The following is a 20,457-nucleotide window of genomic DNA, read 5'->3' as shown; positions in this document are numbered from 1 at the left end:
ATAGTAATACAATCATAAAAAAAATAAAATATGAATCAAGAAAAAGATTGGAAGGTAAAGATCGAAAGAAATTGACGTTGAAAAAATAAAAAAAATGTATAAAAATATTTACCGATCGAAAAGGTGAAGAACGCAAATCAGAAGTAGAATCAAGAATCTAATATTTAAAAACAATTAAAAAAGAAGAACAAATAGATATAGATTAAAAAATAAAATTTTTAATTTATGAAAATAAAAATAGAATTAATTATATTATATGACGGTATAAGTAAAAATAATCATAATTTATTGATCACATATTATTAATTCGATAGTTTAAAAATTTATTGATTAAGTACTGTTTGTTATTATTAGAAATTGAAACAAACATTATTTTCTTACAAAGCATCATGCATTGAACATCATCCAAACAAAATGTTAGTTTTGTTGGGTTCGGGGGAAGCAATCGACCCACTTTGGCCTATTTTATTTTTACTTTTTTAAAATTATTTTTTAGTAGAATATAATATATAAAAAATTTAGTGTGTATAAGATTCAAAATTGATTTTCTACCAGCATTGGAAGAATGCAAGCAATTTGGCCCTTCCTTCAAGCAGCCATCTGAACTCTTCTCCTACAGCCTCAGGCAGTCGCCATTCTTCAATTCAACAAGCTGACTTCTGGATAGCCTCAAGCCCGGTTTTCTTCAAGCTGACCCTTCTCCTACATAGCCTCAACAAGTCGTGATTCAGAACCAGTACCAGCTCGCTTCCGTTGCTCAACCTCCACAGCTGCGATTTCTCTTCATTGCGCCCATCATTCCTCTGAAGACTCGGTAAGTAATTTTTATTTTTAAAACATTTCTGAACTTTTAGGGTTTAAGTTGAGTTCATTAAATTTTCAGGTTCATTAAGTTTTTAGTTCTTTGCAATTATGGTATTTTAGGGGTGTATTTTGCGTTGGAAAATTAGGGCAGCTAGTCTGTCTTGAAGGCTTCTGGTTCTGCTGGCTGGTCTCAAGGTCTGCAGATGCTTTCGGGAAGAAGAGGCGGAGGTCTAACTATACGCTCTATATGATATGCGTAGACATCGACAATTAACATTGCCTTACCTTAAGAGATCGAAATCACTACTGATTTTAGGCACCCGTTGTATGCGTTCTTTTATCATATTTAGTTCCATTTTAGGTTCTTAAAATTAGTTTCAAGAAATCAGATGGCTGCTAGAAGGAAGGGTCAATTTCCTGCAGATAGTCAGCCTTGCTGCGGATTTTTTTTTCCTTCCTTCTTTGTGTTCACGTTTTTTGTGTTTCATTGTAATTGTTTTAAATATTTTTAATGTCTTTTTTTTTTTCTTTTTTAAGTAGAAGAGCGACCTTATAATTTGGTAATGACATGACATGCAAGGTGGTCATTTTTGATGACTTGACAGGTGGGTCACCGATGATTAAGGAGGCTTAAGGGAAGTTCTTGACTAAATGCAATTATAGACATTGAGTGGTCAATTGAATAGAACAAAATTTTGAGTTTTAAAATGGAGAAATGTGCAGATATTGGACCTTTGAGAGTACGTTTAGCCTAAAGTTTGGTATCTCTTTGTGTTTATAGTATTGGAATGTATCCTAAGTTACTTCCTAAACATGTAGCCTCTGTCGTAAAATACCAGAAAGATCCTCTAAAAGCGCTTAAAATGTTCGATTCTGTGAAAGAGGAAAGTGGATTCAAGCATACGATTTTAACATATAAATGTATGATTGAGAAGCTTGGGTTTCATGGTGAATTTGAGGCCATGGAGCAAGTTCTCATGGAGATGAGAAGGAATATTGATAACAGTTTGCTAGAAAGAGTGTATATTGGAGCAATGAGAAATTATGGAAGGAAGGGGAAGGTTCAAGAAGCAGTTAATGTGTTTGAAAGAATGGATTTTTACGAGTGTGAACCTACTGTTCTATCTTATAATGTGATCATGAATATACTGGTCGAATATGGATATATAGATCAAGCCCACAAGGTGTATTTAAGAATGAAGGATAAAGGTATTTTTCCTGATGTCTACACATTCACAATCAGGATAAAGTCCTTTTGCAGAACAAGCAGGCCCCAGGCTGCTCTGAGGCTTCTAAACAACATGCCTTCCCAGGGTTGTGAGCAAAATGCAGTTGTGTACTGTACAGTGGTAGGGGGCTTTTATGAAGAGAATTTTCAAGTTGAAGCATATATTTTGTTTGTTCAAATGCTTAAGGAGGGTATTTGTCCTGATATTACTACATTCAATAAGCTAATACATGTTCTCTGTAGAAAGGGCCATGTTGAGGAAAGTGAGAAACTACTTAACAAGGTTCTAAAGAGGGGTGTGTCTCTGAACGTGTTTACATATAATATCTTCATCCAAGGGCTTTGTACAAAAGGTGCACTGAATATGGCTATTCGTTTGCTGGATAATGTTGCAAAGGAAGGTATAACCCCAGATGTTGTGACGTATAACACAGTCATATCTGGCTTGTCTAAGCACTTGAAGGTTTTTGAAGCAGAGTGCTACTTATGCAAAATGGTAAACAAAGGGTTGAAACCCAATGGCTTTACCTATAATGCAATAATTGATGGATATTGCAGAGCAGGTATGATGCAAAGTGCAGATAAGATTCTCAATGATGCAATTTTTGAAGGTTTTGTCCCCGATGAATTCACATATTGTTCCTTAATTAGTGGGTTATGTCAAGGTGGTGAAATGGATCGTGCTCTGGCTACCTTTAAGGAGGCTGCAAGAAAAGGATCGAAGCCTAGTATTGTTTTGTACAACACTTTGATCAAAGGGTTATGTAAGCAGGGATTTGTTTTGGAAGCGTTGCAGTTGATGAATGAAATGTCAGAAAATGGTTGCAATCCTGACATATGGACTTACAACATTATCATAAATGGAATGTGCAAGATGGGCTGTGTGCATGATGCAAATAAGCTCATGAATATTGCAATTTCCAAGGGCTACCTCCCTGATATATTTACTTTTAATACTTTGATTGATGGGTATTGCAAGCAGTTGAAATTGGATAATGCAATAGATGTTGTAAATAGAATGTGGAGTGAGGGTGTATCTCCTGATGTAATCACATACAACTCTGTTCTGAATGGCCTCTGCAAGGCTGCCAAGTTTGATGATGTAATGGAAACTTTTAATGCAATGATGGGGAAGGAATGTGTTCCAAACTTAGTTACATACAACATACTTCTGGAGAGCCTATGCAAAGCTCGAAAGGTTAATGAAGCCCTGAACTTGCTCAAGGAGATAGAAAATAAGGGCTTGACTCCAGATTCTGTTAGTTTGGGCACATTGATTGATGGGCTTTACAATAACGGGGACTTGGATGGAGGTTACCTGCTTTTTAGAAGAATGGAATCGGAATACAAGATTTCTCATACAACAGCAACATACAATATCATGATTAGTGCATTTTCTGAGAAGCTAGATATAAATATGGCTGAAAAGCTTTTCCAAGAGATGCATGATTGTGGGTGTGCACCAGATACTTACACTTACCGTGTCATAATTGATGGCTTTTGCAAAACATGCAACTTTGATTCTGCTTACAAATTTCTCTTGGAAATGATAAAAAATGGGTTTATTCCATCTCTTACAACATTTGGGCGGGTAATTAACTGTCTGTGCATTGAGCATAGAGTTCCTGAGGCTGTTTGTATCATCCACCTGATGGTGCACAAGGGTATCGTCCCTGATGTTGTGAACACAATTTTTGAGGCTCACAAGAGGGAGATAGCAGCTCCTAAGATAGTTGTGGAAGACTTGCTGAAGAAAAGTTGTATAACTTATTATGCCTATGAACTCTTATATGATGGTATTAGAGATAAAAAGCTACTAAAGAAAAAGATACTTGGTGATAACATAATGGTATAATTCAATCATGCAAGGCTTTTGTACATTGTTACTTTATTTGCATTTGGGAAGAAAATTATAATGTCATGATCTGTGCTTTTATGGAGATATCCGCAGGATGCAAACTCCTTCAAGCACAGTACTGGTAGATCATGGGCTGCACATGGCATGCAAAAGGAACTTCCAGGGTGTCCAGTATTCTGATGTCTCATCAATCACTCTTTTTTTCTTTGTTATCTTTCTTTGGAAGCATAATCCTTTTATGGGTGTCACCATATTAATAAGGGTCTGCAAAGAGGCATGCAACTAGCAAAAGCGCATGACTTTGGTGAGCGTTTGTTTTTGGGCATTGATTTCTGGTTTCTGTTGAATCTCTTTTACAGAGATGGTCACATAACATTTTAGTCTTTGAGAGCTACTAAGTAGCCTCCTTTCTACTACTAATCATTTACTGCATACTATTTTCAGCTTTATGCTTTTTCATAATATGACCTGGCGGAAAAGAAAGTCGGCGGTGGGCAGTACTGTTGAAAGTGCTCTGCAAAAATATTTGGGTATTTCCTGATGGAATTTTCCCAAGGGCTTCAGGTGCTGTCCTATTACCAAAACTTGCAAACTCATGAGATCAGATAGGATGCCGAACTAAGATCAAATTACTCAAGGTTGTGGGAGTGAGTCCAAAATCTCAAAGACAAGTCCTTTCTGCAACCCAATTATGTTAATGGGTATTTTTGGCAGTAAGAAAAAGCCCTTTGTGTCTGTTTCATACTTTTCACAGATTTATTTATCAAACTGACTGTTGTTATGAATAGTTACTTACAGAATGGAGGTGTATCTTTTCTTCCAATGAAAGAGCTTAATAGTAAGTTGGTTGCATTTTGTTCCAGGCTGTATGCTTCAGAGCATTAAATGATTGTGCCGAACAGAAATGACATCAATAGAGGAACACCAGCTGAACTAAGATCCTGGTTCTCTCATGCAAGCACATTTCAATTAAACGAGAAGCAGATCTGTTGTAACAATATTTGGGAAGAAGATGATATGTACATATAACAATATAATATATTTTCATAGAAAATTGTTGGTGTTTTGCTCCCCTTACAGTGTGTTTGGATGAAAGTTTATTAATGTATTATATGATTTTTTGATGGGTTTTTGGATCCACTTCCAAACACATGATATAGTTTTTGATGGTTTATGCATAGTTTTTCAAACAATCTTTTTCTCATTTTTTTCAAACCACCGAATCAGTGGTTTTTCGGTGTAAAACTTTTTCCTTCCATTTATACCCTCACGAATTTTTTTAATCCCATTTTTGTCCTTGATTATATGTATAAAAAATTAAATATCTCCTCCTCATCTTCCAGGTTTTCTTCTCCTCCCCCTCCAGCTTTTCTTCTCCTCTTGTAGGTTTTCTTCTCCTTCTCCTCCAAGCCATGTCTCTCCCTCCTTGACGCTGCCCACCGGTGAAAACCAAGGCTTTCTTTGGTGGTTGCTAATTTCAGTTAGAAAGGTAAGCCTCTATTATATTTTCTTTTCATTTTTCAAAATGTTCTTGCTTCGGTCATCGAGCTGATCAGAGATGGGTCTTTTTCTGGTTCTTAATTTATGTTACTCCTTTTTTTATCTTTTTCTGGTTCTTGCTTTGGAAAATTAGTTTTACAACTAGAAAATTTCTGGGCTTTGTTTATGACTCATGTTAGTGACAATGAAATGCTTCTTCCTTAGTTTTGTTTATGACTCATGTTATTTGCTTCAATTTTGAAAAGACTGTTGTAAAATACTGAGTTGATGATTACTGTTTGAAGTTTTCAAGTAACTGTTAACTTTTGAATGATGATCTGCATCCATCTTTTAACAATTATTTTGGTGTGTCGTATCTTATCTCAAACAGCTGGATTTTGCAGTGTTTAGTCTAGGAATGAACTTGGTTGATCATTGTAACCTAAGCTTGCTTGGAGGTTTTAGCTACATTGAACCCAATATATGGCTTATTGGTATTTTGTTCCATAGATCAGCCTAGCTTAGCACTAATGTTTTGCTCCTAGATGGCAGAAGTTCAAGTTGATAAAATTTGTTTTTGTTTGCTACTTTGAGTTGTGAACCAACTGTTGCAGTTCAATATTCATTTCTTTTTTAACTTCTGTAACTGTAACTCTGTTTTCAGGGCATCTGAATTGTTTATTATCTTAAACAGTAGACCTATGAAACTGTGTTATCTTAATGGAATCACATAAAATTTCTTAGTTTTTGTGTAATTGTTTATTTTTCTGTTGCTCGTGAATGATTCAAAGGCTTTATCCTTGGGGTTTTTAGGTATCTTCCTTTTGATCTCCTCCTTATATTGAAAGGGTCATAGAAGATGAATCCAGCTGTAGAAATACTTGTTTTGCTTATACATATAACAGCTATATGTGCTTGACTATACTGCTGCTTAACAATAGCAAACAATGAGACCCTCTTCCCATGTCGATTAATGGTCTTTATATGACTATACGCTTACTCATATAGGAGCATAGTACTTTTGAAACTTTCTGCTATTTAATATGATTGCATCCACATTTGCAGTTTTTATGTTTATTTAAACTATTCAACCATTTCCATGGGTGTTAAGGTGGGCATAACCATTTCCATGGGTTTATTTAAACTGCTCGATATGATTTAAGTTCTTGGAATTAGCTGTGAGATGGATATGTCTTTTTATCTCTCCAATTTTAAAAATATTTTCCACTTATTTATCTTAAAAAGAATTAGCTGTGAAGGAATGGTTTTGCTGGGTCACAGAAATTAATTCCTGTGTAGGGAAAATGTTCTTTAGGTGGTATTTTTGTAGGATCTTTAAATGTAAAGACTTATTGTAATGAATGTCAAATAAGAAAATATCCAAGCAGAAAAGACCATAATGAAAAGATAAAATGAAGGCAGTTTCTTTCTCCTTTGCTTTCTCTAGTGGCTCTTCCTTCCATTCCCATTTTATGACTGTCCTTTCTGGATATAATGAAGCGATCTGCTTTTTTTTTTACCTGTTATATTTTAGTAGCATGCAGCTTTTCTTAACCATAGTTGATTAAATCTTAACCATATTTGTATCTTATTTCAGATGGATCATAGGGAAAGGGTAATTGTTTTAGTAGGGTGCCTTTTCATGCTTGTTATGATTAATGTCCATAAAAGGAGAAAGATTAGGCTTACTCATGAATAACACTAGAGAGAGAGAAAGTGCGAGATAAGCTTATGAAAAATTTGGTTGTAAATGAGTTTTGTCGGCACATTATTAAGATAAGAGCTCCGACCTTTATGAATTTATGTCATTTACTAATTATAGATGATGGATTTAGGCCCACTATTCATGTAACTGTGGAGGAATGAGTTGCTAAAAATTACAATTGTTCATGTTTCAGCAAGCTAACTGTATCAAGATGTTGCTCATTTGGGTTTCGAGGTAGATCAAGAAACACATGCTTATATTGTTCATATGGGCAAACCAAACATGGCTATTGCTTTCATGAATTGCCTTCTTGAACGGTGTAAGAGTTTCATACAGAATTTGTTTTGTTTATCAAGTAATCACTTATATTAAATCTCAATTTCGATATAAAAACTTGTTAATTTGTAATTTTTAATTTTTTTAATTTTCAGATAATTAAAAACAATGGCTGTTGTTGACGAATTGCAAGACTTTAGTATGAATTTAGGAAGTTGAAAAAATTATGTTGCATGATGTATGCTGCTGCTTTATGTGGTCAGTTGGTGTTTATCATCATAATTAACATGTAATTAGGAAAGTTGATGAATCTTATTATTTTGGACTAATTTGTTATTTAGAGTGATTAATGTATATTGAATTTGTTGTAAAGATTCGAAACTTAAAAATAAACAAAGTCATAAATTAAGTGCGGAAGCGAAATAATATAATTTAGGGTTTACATTCCTTACACAATAATTTAGAGTTCATAAATTAGAACTATGAGAATGATCTTTCCAAAAGAACAAATAAAAATTAAAGAAATAAATAAAAGACAATATGTTGAGTATTCTATGACAACTTTCACTAACTTTTGAAGGGATTCCGGGTAGTGAACTATTCATAACCCTTTATCGGGATTTAGGTCTTGATCCTCTTGATCTGAAATAGTTAATGAAATAGTGAGGTAACTAACCCAGTAAGAATATCATACTACTCACTGATATAAAAAATGAAGGTTGGTAAAAATCATAAAAACAACTAATAAAGTTCTTGATTTAAATAAATTCATTTATTATAAAGAAAATCATTTATTACATATATTTACTGTTGTAAGATTTTCAAAATTGATCTATATAGACAATAACTCAAATAACATTTCAATATCATTTTCAAGTGAACAATAACAATTACTTTTCCTTTTTATTTACCTACTACTATCTTTGGGGGCCCATAAAGATGTCACACTACGTGTGAATTAATATTCAACATTGTCAACTAACCGGTCGTTCCCATATTTCGTCCGGTATGAGCGCCAAAAATACCATCGCTTAATACCTCGTCCAGTATGAGGGTGAATCGGTTTGTCTCCATACTCCGTCCGGTATGAACGCCAAAAATATCGTTCCTCGATACCTCATTCGGTATGAGGCAATGTTCACGATAGAGTTCTTTATGTACCCAGTCCGTTCACTATATCCCAAAATATTCAGTAAGGGTACCATTCATTAATTCACATGACTAAATAATTTTACGTTTGCATATTAATTTTCAACTTAACAATCAATCGTAAATCATGCAAGATAAGCAATATATACATCAAGAAAATACAATTGAATCATTTAACCATTTCAGTATATTATCATGTATTTAAAGATGTAAATTCAATAATTAATTACATAAGATAACAAATAAATGACTAACCAGTTTCGGCTCCATTAGAAACTTGTAAGTATTCTCAAAGTTTTTTAATTTACACAAAATACTATATTATCGATTATTAAGCTTCAATTCCATAACAGAAAATAAGCTGAGAGATTCTTACCTAAATCGATATTCAAAACACGGAACTTTCCACTGCGCTTATTGGCGGTCTCCAAGTTTCCTGAATTTTCTTGTGGAGATTAAAACATGCTTCTCGTACCTAAAAATACCCCAAAAATTCAAAATCAGTATTAAAAATCTTTTCCAACTAATTTCAAAATTCTAGCACGACGGCACTGTCGTGCTCTGGCGACGGCATCGCTGCCTGCAGCGGCGGTTTGCCTCAGGCTAACCGTTTTCGGTCAATTTTCATCGATTTCGGTCGGTTTTATACACATCCCTGTAAGAAAACACATTATGGGGCTTTGGTTAGGTAAAAAAAGTTAAAAAAACAGAAACCTACCTGCGGCAAAAATTTTTGGTGCGACGACTCTGCCGACTCACCTTCATGGTTGGGCGTTTTTCTCTGGTCAACCTGTAAAAAGCAAAACGGTAAACACAATGGTGGAAAAATCGCATGAAATAGAAAACGAGAAGGGGCTCATCGAATGAGGTTTTAGGTTTTTTCTGCGGCGGTGTCGCCTGCAATTTTCGGCTTATCCGCCGTTTCTTTTGTTCTGATTTGGCTATGGGGGTGTTCAGAATCAAATTCCGAGTGGATAAGAGAATTTTTATCTTTTTTGGCGGTCAAATGTGGCTCCAGTGCGGCGGCGGGCGGCTCCCTTCTCCGACGATTAGTTCTTCTTATTTGGTAGGAGGCTGATGCTTAGGATTTGGGTTCGGTGTGATGCGAAATATTTATACCCGTCTCGCGTAAATGTAGACCGTTCATCACGTTTGATCTCGATCATCCGATCGCGTTTAAAGAGAAAATAAATCTGAACCGTTCATCGCAATTCGATATCGACTGTCTGATCGCGTTTAAATATAGGACGAATCTGAGTCATTCATCACGTTTAATCTCGACTATCGATCGGGTTTGGGGAGGGAACGGATCCGGATCGTCCATGCGCACAGGAACGCTTCTTGGTCGTCCGATCGCAGTGATCGCACGTAGCACCAAGTCAGCGTGTCTTGTCACGCGGCGCGTTTCAGTTCGTCGAGGCTGCTGACTGGGCAGCCATACGTGGCACAATTTTTCTTAATTGCATTTAAACCTCTAGTTTCCGATTTTTCTTTCAAAAATATCATCTAAACTTAAATTTTCACATATTTTTTTCAAAATTATTTTCAATTTTGTCCTTAACCTATTTTTTTCATAATTCCACATTAAATTAAATTTTATTAATTAAATTTTTATACATTTTTTTAAAATTTTAAAATTAATCTCGAGCCAAATTCTTAAACCTGATATTACATTTGTAATTGGAGTAATTTAACGGGGGGTTATATTTTCAAAGTTATGATATTCTTTGGACTATACATTAAAAAAAAAAAAAAATTAATCAGGTATATATTAAAAAAAAAAGATGATTGAAATAGGTAGTTTGATTAAATATACATAATTATTTAATTATTTGAAAATAAAAAAAAACTAAAAATTAATCATAATGAACTTAATAAAATTTATTTATTTATTTTATTTAAATCATAAAAATAATAATAATAAATATTATGTAATAATTAAGTTTTAATTTTTTTAATTTATAATCATAAATAAAAATTGTATTTTCAAAGTATCTTTTTATATTAATTATTAAAAAATTAAATTTATATTTCTCATAATAATTTTTTTTTTGCTATTTTTAAAAAAAATATTAAAAATTATAATTTAAATAATTTTAAAAATTAAATGAATGAATTATTGGTTAAATAATTTTTTTTTTTATTTTTTTATTTATTATTACATACAATAACACATAAATAAAATAAATAATTTATTCAAATATACAATAATACCATACTATCAATTTAAATAAAAATAATTATTATTAATATATAATCTTTCCAATATCAAATAACCACAGTAAAATTCATCCAAACTCATCCTAGTCAGTATAATGGATAACATCAATGGGCATTTGTCTACCTCTAGCCTTAATTTAATCTCCATATCAGTTCATTCTCAAAAAAATTTCAAAATAACCTTATTTTATTTTTTTGTAAAATTAAAACTTGGTGTACCCAATAAAAATAAATCTGAAACCTTGATGTCATACTGAATCGGCCAGAATAATTTGGTCCTGCTCCTGCATGGGTAAGTCAATCATGAGCTGCTATATTCTAGATTATTATTCCATGGGAATTTATATTACAAGTTTGAAACTCATCTTACCATGTTCTTATAAGCAACAAAAAATTATGAACAAGGGATTAAAAGGATGCACAAGTGACTACCATCTAAATCCAAATCTGCTAAGAACTGGAATCATTAATGTCTACCAAATATTTCTTCATATACACGTTTGCAGCACCTAGGTAAATTTCATGGGGCTTTGTCTGGATTAGGAAACAATAAGTTAAGCTCCCCAATATTTTACACAAAACTCCAACCAGGTTCTTTCTTAAGCCCACCTCCCTTCATCCTGTCTCTGATCTCCTTAACATCCTCCCACTTGCCTATATTTGCATATATGTTTGACAACGAGACATAAGCTCCAGCCTCACATGGCTCCAGCTCAATAACTTTTTCTGCGGCTAGTTTTCCAAGCTCAGCATCCCCATGCACTTTACAAGCAGCAAGCAGCGTTCCCCAGACCAAAGCATTAGGTTCAATAGGCATATTCCTTATAAAATTTTCAGCCTCTTTCAATCTCCCTGAACGACCAAGAAGATCAACCATACAGGCATAGTGCCGGTAGCTAGGCTCGATTCCATAGTCTTTACTCATTGAATTAAGATGGGAATATCCTGCTTCAACCAAACCACTATGGCTGCAAGCAGATAAAACCCCAACAAAAGTCACCGAATCAGGTCTGATTCCATCTTTCCTCATAAGATCGTAAACTCTTAAAGCTTCCACACCTTTTCCATGCTCAGCATAGCTAGCAATAATTGCTGTCCAAGCTACCAAATCAGGTTCATCAATCTGACCAAATGCTCTATGACAATATTCAATGCTTCCACATTTAGAATACATCGTAGCAAGCGAACTTCCGACAGAAGCTTCTGTATCTAAGCCCATCTTTATGATGTGTGCATGAATTTGAATCCCAACGCCTGATCTATTTGAAAGTGCAACGGCCCCAAGAAGAGATGAAAATATGAAAGAATCTACAGCCAATTCAGACAACAGCATCTCATGGAACAGCAAGACAGCCTCTTTGACTAATCCACTTTTAGCATACCCCGAAACCAAAGAAGAGCAGGCAACCTTATTTTTTTCAGGAAGCATATCAAACATCTTCCTTGCCAATTCCAGGTCATTGCATTTTGAGTACATATTGACAAGTGCAGAACCAACTTCATCTTCTTCAGCAATTCCTGCATGAAGAGCATATGCATGTATTTCCTTACCTTTTTGTAAAGATTGAAGAGCAGAACTTGCAGTAAGCACAGCTGTCAGAGTTGTTTGGTCAGGGTTTGTTCCCTCACACAACATGTCACTAAACAATTGAAGAGCTCGGTATGCACAGCCATGTTCTGCAAAGCCAGCAATCATTGAGGTCCATGACACATTGTCTCTGTCTACAGCAGAAATCTGCTCAAACACTTTATAAGAGTCCTCTAAGCTACCACATTTAGAGTACATAGTGAAAAGAGCACTATTAACAGAAAGATTCATGTGAAAACCAGTTTTAAGAGCATAACTGTGGATTTGTCTTCCCAAATTCGAACAGTCTATAATGCTTAAGAAGCTAGAAATACAGAACATATAAGGGCTCAGACCCTTCTGAAGCATTCTTTGAAATAATTCAACTGCGCTTTGAAATCTATGACTCTGAACAAAAGAAGATAGCATCACAGCCCATGTATCTGGATGCTGCAAATGCTCAACATCTTTAAACACCATCTCAGAGAAATCAATAACTCCTATTTTTGAATACATATTAATCAAGGCAGCAGCTACTACAGAATCTGTATAAACCCCAGTTTTCAAAATCCAGGAATGGAGTTGAATTGCCTCATAGAACGTATGTGGGTTAGAACAAGCACTGATTACGCTAGTCACAGTATAGTCGTTTATTTCCACCCTTAACTTTCTCATTTCTTTGAAAGTTTTGAGGGCAGTGGTTGAATCATCCTTCTTTACAAAACCAGATATAAGAGCAGTCCAAGAAACTACATTGCGGTCAGGAAGCCGGGCAAATTCCTTTGCAGCTTCATTCATTTCTCCACGTTTTGCATATAAATCAACAATAGCAGTCCCCACAAAGATATCTCTAGCTGAGCATTTGATGACCAATCCTTGAACACCTTTTCCAGTCTCAAGCTCTTCAAGTGTGGCACAAGCAGTCAAAATACTAGAAAATGTAAAACTATTAGGTGGGATAAACCTACTATGCATCTCATGAAAAAGATTTATTGCAACCCAATTCTCTCCATTCCTAACAGCTCCAGACATAATAGCATTCCAGCAAACCACATTGTCACATGAAGAGACATCACAAAACACCATTAAAGCATCTTCAAAGCTGGAGTTCTTTGCAAACAAATCTATCATTCCAGACCGAACATAATCATTTGAATAAAACCCGTTTTTCAGAGAAAGTGAGTAAACAAGCTTACCAAGAACAGGACACTTCAAAGCAGTACAAGCTGAAAGAACACTTCCGTAGGTGAACTCATTAGGCTCAAAACCCAAAAGCCGCATCTTGCTAAAAACACTCCATGAATGTCCAAACAAATTGTTTCGATTGTAACCAGAAATCGTGGTGTTCCAAGATATAACATTTGGTTGAGAAATTGTATCAAACAGTTTGCCTGCATCGACAACTGAAGCAGATTTAAAGTACCAATCCAGTAAATAATTTGTATAAAACATATCTGATTGCAAGTCAGCTCCTTTGAGTAAACAAGCATGTAATGATTTGGCATTTCTGAGCGTATAATGCATCGTTTTTGTGCAATCATTAACGAACTGAAAAGGGTCAAAAGGAGTGAGATTTTGCTCATTTTTAACGATATTATTCGATGAATTTTCAGCAACGGCGAGAGAGAATATGAATTTGCGACCAACAGAGAAAACTTTACTTGGAATACCTTGACTGACCAGTGAATTCATTCTTAATCCATCGAAGATGCAGAAAGAATTATAAAGCGCGGGAGATATAATTAATAAAAGAGTGACAACATCCCGAACACGCAAACGTCAAGATGGCCGAGTTGGTCTAAGGCGCCAGTTTCAGGTACTGGTCCGAAAGGGCATGGGTTCGAATCCCATTCTTGACATAATTACTTTTTTTTGGTTTTTGACGACGTTATAGACGTGGAAAAGAAGCAAGATAGTTGACCTTCTGAAAAATGAGACATATATAAAAATCTGAAGATAAAATAGAGCAGCATATTTATAATTTTCCATTGAAAACTTGCAGAGCAAACAGAGAGATCTGAGAAGAAGATGAGTGAAGAAAACAAACTGATACTACACGGAACATGGAGTAGCCCTTATTATAAGACGGTGGAATTAGCTCTGAAACTCAAGGGTATACCCTTTGAATATGTAGAAGAAGATTTGAAGAACAAAAGCCAGAAAATCCTCACTTACAATCCTGTCTACAAGAAGATCCCAGTTCTTGTTCACACCGGCAAACCCATTTCAGAATCCCTTGTCATCGTTGAATACGTCGATGAAACTTGGAAAAATGGTCCTCCCCTCCTCCCCCAAAATCCCTACTCAAGAGCTCAAGTTCGCTTCTGGGTCAGCTTCATCCGAGATCAGGTTAAGTTGAAATTCTTGCTTAATTCAATTGGGTTTTTGATTAAGCTCTTGAAATGACTAATTGATGGTTTTACTGTTTCTGATATTGCAGCTTTATAAGACTATGTTTGCAGTAATCCAGACCCAAGGAGAAGAACAAGAGAAAGCTGTTGAGGAGTTATTGGAGAAACTTGGAGTTCTTGAGGATGGATTGAAAGAGTTTTTCCCAAATATTGGCAACTTATCGTTTGGAAATGGCGATATGGGATTGCTTGATATTGCAATGGGTGTAGTATTTGGTCCTTACAGGGTTCAAGAACAAGTGGCTGGTGTCAAAATAATAGATCCTGATAAAACTCCATTGATATTTTCTTGGCTGAATGCTATAAGCAAGCACCCTGTGGTAGTTGATTCAACTCCTCCCCTTGACAAGATGGTGGCAATGCTCAAGATTTTCAGGCAAAATGCTCTTAGCTCTTCAGCAACTTGAGCTTAATCATGGTGTTATTTTATGCTTGAACATGATCATATCGACTTGGTTTCATTATATATATTATCATGTATTAATAAGAGCAGAACGTTCTTCCAGAAGTTTTGCTGCTTGTGGATTTTACGGTTTGATTCCACTAATTAAGAAATAATTAGAAATAATCGGATCTGGAATCCTGTTATCTCGAAAGCTATAACCCATATATTTATTGAGAACACACAATTTGTACGTGCTTTGAAAGAAAAAAACACAATTTATGTCCATTAACTTGAAGTATACCTATTAAATTATAATAACAATATAAAATTGTGTATCCATAAAACTTTCTTTATGATGGGCAATTGTTCTTATTCAAAACAAGAAAATTTTCTATATCTATTACATGCTTTTAAAGTTGGGATAATGCTAATTTATTTCCTTTTACTTACAATATTGGTAGTTATATTTTCTGTATTTATTATCCGCATTTATATGTCTGAAAAGTCCTCTTGTTATTCATAGCTTTCATTTTCAACAACTTGTATGATTTCTGATTTTGTGCAAGAAGATGAAAATTTTGAACTCAAACCAGAAATATGTTAGGTAGATTGCCAAGTTATAAATTACACATGGCTAACTTCTTAAATACTACTATTGTTATGTAGAGCACCATAAAATATTATATAATTATTTCCAACATATTATGATATATCAGTCAGAAGACTAATACTTAATAACTGTAAGTTAAACTTACTCTGCAAGTTCAACAGCAGGGTATAGATTAATAGCTTATATGCTTCTCGTGGGTAAATCTTTGAAAAAAGAAAATGCTTTTCGTGAGTGCCAAGTCAAGAAACTTGAATATCTGGTCAACAAAATGGGAGTAAAAAATGCCAGCAGAGAGCCTCAAAATGATTAATGTTTCGTTCAAACTTGGAAGTAGTCCAAATTTATCCGAAAACTTAAATTATTATTACTTTGACTAACAAACAATTTCGTTTTTTGAAAAAATTCTCAAAAAGAAAAAGACTCTCCAACAAAGTCAAATTCCTAAAGTCTATTTAGAGAGATAAATTAACAAGACCACAAATATGAAATACACATAGCAACTTGAGAGGGAGAGAGAGATATGGAAGAGAATCAAGTGAAGCTACTAGGGATGTGGGCTAGTACTTACTCTAAGAGAGTGGAATTAGCACTTAGAATCAAAGGCATATCCTATGAGTATATAGAAGAAGATTTGAGAAACAAGAGCCATTTGCTTCTCCAGTACAATCCTGTCCACAAGAAGGTTCCTGTGCTGGTTCACAATGGGAAACCCATAGCTGAATCATACATCATTCTTGAATATATAGATGAAACCTGGAAAAACCCTCCTCTCCTACTCCCTACGAACCCTTATGCTAGAGCTCGAGTTCGGTTCTGGACCAGCTTTATCCAAGAGGTACACAATTTAAATGCCACTCTTGCTTATATGTACTCCTTATTCATGTAGTCAAGTTAATACTATCTTCAATTTCTTTAACCTATTTTGAAGAAAAAAAAAACCTATCTTCAATCTCTATAATTGCATCTGTAGATGTTTGAACCCATGGGTCGAGTAGTAATAAGTGATGGCGCAGCTCAAGCAAAAGCATTGGAGGAAGCAAGTGAGAAAATGAAGATGCTTGAAGAGGGACTCAAAGAGTTCTGCCCAGAAGGCACACCTAAAATTGACAAGGAAAATTTTGGACTTCTTGACATTATACTGTGTACAACATTCAGCATCCATGACGCTTATGACAAAGCTGTTGGTGCGAAAATTTTGGACCCAGAAAAGCATCCACTGATACACTCCTGGGTCTCAACTCTGAAGGAGATGGCCGTGGTCAAAGACATAACTCCACCTCATGACAAACTGGTTGAGCTACTTCTAAGTCTCAGACTTAATTACACAAAAGCTTCTAATTAATATGCCTCCAGTTGCTCACTAAAATGCTTAAATGATGTCTTGATATCACTTTGGATTCTATATAATTCCTCAATAAGAGCAGCAACCATTATCAATCTATTACTGTGACACACCTTTTGGTGCTCTTTTTTTCAAACTACATAATGGCAACAGCACAGCCTTCAAATTTTATAGGTCTAGTACACCATCTAATAAAAACTAACTCCATAGATAATGATAATTTGGATCTATGAGCTGCCGTTCATTTGATTCCCTCCAGAGAGGGTTCTCTAGGTAGGGGGATCCATTCTCATTGGGGAGATAACCACAAGGTGTTAAACAATATAAAAAAAAACAGTAATTAAACTACCAGTCGAGGTAAAAGTAGCATAACATAAAACAAATGCCCGAGCATTGTTAAACAACCTCACAAGAATAACATCAACCACAATTCATAATAAAATTCTAAAAGTCAAAATTTCATTCAACCTAAAGCTAAGATATAAGAGTTTCTCTCTCACTTTGATGTCTCCTTTTCTTTTGTCTTCCGGAGCTTCAAAACTTTCTTCACAATCTTCTGCTCTTCCACCAGAAAAGCTCGGATAATCCTATCAAGTTATTAAAAAAAAAAATTGACATTCTCAAAGATATCTACAGAACTTTCAAAATATTTCAATCTCAATCACAATATCAAGTTCTTATGTTAAGAAAATTTTAAGGGGGGGAAAAATAGTATGCAGAAACAAACCTTTCCCTGACAGCTCCTCCAGATAATACTCCACCATAGGCACGGTTCACGGTTCTCCTATTTCTAGGTAGTCTAGACCTCTTGTATTCCGCAGGTCTCAAATGAGGAATCTGTCGTAAAGGAAAAATTCAATGAGACTCTAAGCAGTCACCATATTGCAAAGATGTAATGCAAAGTAGTATACTTTTTATGAGAATTGAGAAACTGTAGTGGTCAACTATGAAAAAAACTACTGAAACTAAGGTAACTTATTACTTCCAACTTGAACATGTCCAACAATAATTTGCATTTTGGAGAGAGAGTTTTGAACAATATAAAGACAACTGACTGTAAATTCCTAGAAGAATATAAATGGAAACAGACGATGCTCATCAAAGGAGAAGCATTTGAAGCCATAAAGTCTTATCGCAAACTCTAAAAAATAAAAATATATATATCTTGATTTCCTCTATAATAAAAAGTTGATGCCTCCAAAACAAACTCAATTTCGCAGTCCTTAATTTCAGCCATAACCCATAGTGGCAACACATATGCATATGCTAACACAAACATATCATTATGCTTAACTGCAACACTTCATGAAACCATGAGTTATACTCTGTACAATCATCAAAACATGATCAGGAAGGAGGTCAGAATTAATCTCAAGTGAATTACACAAAAGCCCATACATGGAGATACTTCTAACATATGATGTCAGACGGAGGACATACATGTTAAACATTCACTAGGGACAGCATGAACAAAGAATTCAAAACATACCCCCTGGATTCTTTTCCCAGTTACAGGACACTTGGGTCCACTGGCTCTCTTCTTTGTGCTCTGGTACACAAGCCTCCCACCTAAATTTCAAAAGTAATGAGCAAATCATTGTAAAACCATTACGAGTACCTTATGCGACAATAATGTACATTTAGAACAAAAGAAAACATGCTGTAAGTAGCAGAAAACAAGACATAAACCCAGAAACCCGAAACAGTCCCTTTCTTTACTGTAAACACAGTTTTGAACGCTATAATTGAAGTAAGAATACAACACAGGGCAGAGACGTTTCAAAGCCATCCCACTTGAAATACTAGGCAATGCGGCTAGCTTTAAATTTTAGGATTCAAGATTATTCAACCACTTTCCGTATTTATAATATTTAATTAAATATGTCAATTTTTCTCAGTAATATCCTCTATCGTTATCTAATCTTATAAAGAGAGGGACTTGCCGGTTCCATGCCTTTACAGGCTTCCATTACCCAATCAAGAACGAAAAGTTTCTGCTAAAACTAAAAAAACAGCCCAGGCAACAGAAATTCAATCAGGAAATCTAGTACAAACGTCAATAGAAAAATCAGCATCCAAATCCACATATCTAAACAGGGCAACTAAATATCATTTCACTTTATTCAAGTTGCAGATTGACATATACTAGGAATACATGTATAAGCAGGTCAGAGCAATACCAGGGGTCTTGACGACACGATGCTGATTGGATTTTGTAGCGTAGCTGTGACGCGTGCGGTATGTGAGACGCTGGACCATTTTGCCGATCTCTCTCTCTCACCCTTCCCTGCGTCTGTGGAGGAGGCAAGGGCTTCGGTTGGGTCCGGGATAAATTTAAGGTATTAGGGTTTTCTGTGCCCTAGATCGGACGACTGTGGAGACTTTAATCAGACGATGTTGATTTTTCCCACGTGTCAAAGATTTTGAGCAGACAACGGTGCCTCTCTGGCAATTTTTTTTTTTTTTTCTTGACGAAGTTTTTAATTTCTTTTAAGATGATAAAATAAATAAGTTTTGTTTAATATAATGTGAATTAGATTTTACTTTCTTGTTACACATATTATAATTTAAATAAATTTTTAATTAATTCTAAATTTTAATTTTTTATTTTAATATAATAGAATATTGATTAACTTCCAATAGTTGTTGTTTAAGTTACTTTTAATTTTTTATGAGTTAAGAATTATAATTATATATAAGTATATATAATATTTTTATGCTCTCAATTATAAGAATCCATTATTTTGTTGACTAAACAAAAAATGGAGTGGACATGGAAGAAATCTAACACATTTATAAGATAGTTTTTAAAAAAAATATATATATTTTAAAACCTTATGTAACATTTTAGACATTTCATTCATATGTATTAAGCAAAAGAAGAAATTTACTCTCGAAAATAAATAAATAATACAAGTTCATATCTATAATCCATGGATTTGCTGACAACAAGTTAACCTATATTTGCTTACTTTTAAGGAAAAAATCATGTTTCTATCATTTGCGTGGAAAAATTTGTTAAATATAAAAAATTATGTTTTATGTTTTAAATACATATATTAAATTATAAAAAAATAGAAATATTATTACTTTTTTAAAAATTTAAATATCTAGTGAAGGTTCTTATCTATTCATATTCATATATAACTTAAATTTTCATAGTAGGGATAATTTTCTCAAACTAATTTGGTTTTGTTTATTTTTATATGTGAATCAATAAACAGATCATCACTTCATAGAAGTTTAATGAATATTTTTAAAACTATCTCATGCTTCATTTTTCCTTCTGCAGCGGTCGATCCCTTTATTCTCCATTTTTTTTTTTGGTTGAAAATCATAAATACCAACAACTAAAAGGAAGTTTGGTTGGATTTCAGTGTTTTTTATTAAGAGGTTAATCATTTATTACTTATTTTGTGTTTA

At 34.4% G+C, this 20,457-nt stretch overlaps 5 protein-coding genes and 1 non-coding gene across 8 annotated transcripts; 4 read left to right on the top strand and 2 right to left on the bottom strand.

Moving 5' to 3' along the window:
* The first annotated feature begins 524 nt into the window (after positions 1-524).
* On the top strand, positions 525-5,014 carry LOC110819807 (Pentatricopeptide repeat (PPR) superfamily protein). 3 transcript variants are annotated; one of them, XM_088211276.1, is made up of 6 exons: positions 526-814; positions 925-1,032; positions 1,410-3,881; positions 3,984-4,194; positions 4,335-4,603; positions 4,754-5,014. In XM_088211276.1, the coding sequence occupies exons 3-4, from the start codon at positions 1,593-1,595 to the stop codon at positions 4,068-4,070; spliced, it is 2,376 nt and encodes a 791-aa protein (XP_088067402.1). In that variant the 5' UTR covers positions 526-814; positions 925-1,032; positions 1,410-1,592; the 3' UTR covers positions 4,071-4,194; positions 4,335-4,603; positions 4,754-5,014. The 3 variants fall into 3 exon arrangements, with proteins under 3 accessions (XP_088067404.1, XP_088067402.1, XP_088067403.1); XM_088211277.1 differs by lacking the exon at positions 925-1,032; XM_088211278.1 differs by lacking the exons at positions 4,335-4,603; positions 4,754-5,014 and having other exon boundaries at positions 525-814; positions 925-3,881; positions 3,974-4,193.
* Positions 5,015-11,025: 6,011 nt separating this feature from the next.
* On the bottom strand, positions 11,026-14,202 carry OTP87 (pentatricopeptide (PPR) repeat-containing protein). Its single transcript, XM_088210901.1, has 2 exons — positions 13,957-14,202; positions 11,026-13,689 (listed from the first exon to the last, which is right to left on the bottom strand). The coding sequence occupies exons 1-2, from the start codon at positions 13,976-13,978 to the stop codon at positions 11,291-11,293; spliced, it is 2,421 nt and encodes an 806-aa protein (XP_088067027.1). The 5' UTR covers positions 13,979-14,202; the 3' UTR covers positions 11,026-11,290.
* TRNAL-CAG (transfer RNA leucine (anticodon CAG)) lies at positions 14,065-14,145 on the top strand. Its single transcript has one exon. It is a non-coding gene; the product is annotated as a tRNA-Leu (tRNA).
* Positions 14,203-14,236: 34 nt separating the features above from the next.
* Positions 14,237-15,293, top strand: LOC110819687 (glutathione S-transferase U9-like). Its single transcript, XM_088210902.1, has 2 exons — positions 14,237-14,635; positions 14,727-15,293. The coding sequence occupies exons 1-2, from the start codon at positions 14,315-14,317 to the stop codon at positions 15,102-15,104; spliced, it is 699 nt and encodes a 232-aa protein (XP_088067028.1). The 5' UTR covers positions 14,237-14,314; the 3' UTR covers positions 15,105-15,293.
* A 777-nt stretch (positions 15,294-16,070) lies between these two features.
* On the top strand, positions 16,071-17,136 carry LOC110819808 (glutathione S-transferase U9-like). Its single transcript, XM_088210903.1, has 2 exons — positions 16,071-16,527; positions 16,663-17,136. Exons 1-2 carry the CDS (start codon positions 16,213-16,215, stop codon positions 17,032-17,034), a joined length of 687 nt encoding a protein of 228 aa, XP_088067029.1. The 5' UTR covers positions 16,071-16,212; the 3' UTR covers positions 17,035-17,136.
* Positions 17,137-17,386: 250 nt separating this feature from the next.
* LOC110819690 (large ribosomal subunit protein eL34-like) lies at positions 17,387-19,373 on the bottom strand. Its single transcript, XM_022048974.2, has 4 exons — positions 19,215-19,373; positions 18,524-18,603; positions 17,762-17,871; positions 17,387-17,621 (listed from the first exon to the last, which is right to left on the bottom strand). The coding sequence occupies exons 1-4, from the start codon at positions 19,291-19,293 to the stop codon at positions 17,531-17,533; spliced, it is 360 nt and encodes a 119-aa protein (XP_021904666.2). The 5' UTR covers positions 19,294-19,373; the 3' UTR covers positions 17,387-17,530.
* Between the last annotated feature and the right edge of the window lie 1,084 nt (positions 19,374-20,457).

The sequence above is a fragment of the Carica papaya genome, chromosome 9 (genome assembly GCF_054855325.1).
Source record: "Carica papaya isolate Zhongbai chromosome 9, ASM5485532v1, whole genome shotgun sequence".
Taxonomy (NCBI): Eukaryota; Viridiplantae; Streptophyta; class Magnoliopsida; order Brassicales; family Caricaceae; genus Carica; species Carica papaya.
This window is presented reverse-complemented; position numbering and strand designations above follow the sequence as displayed.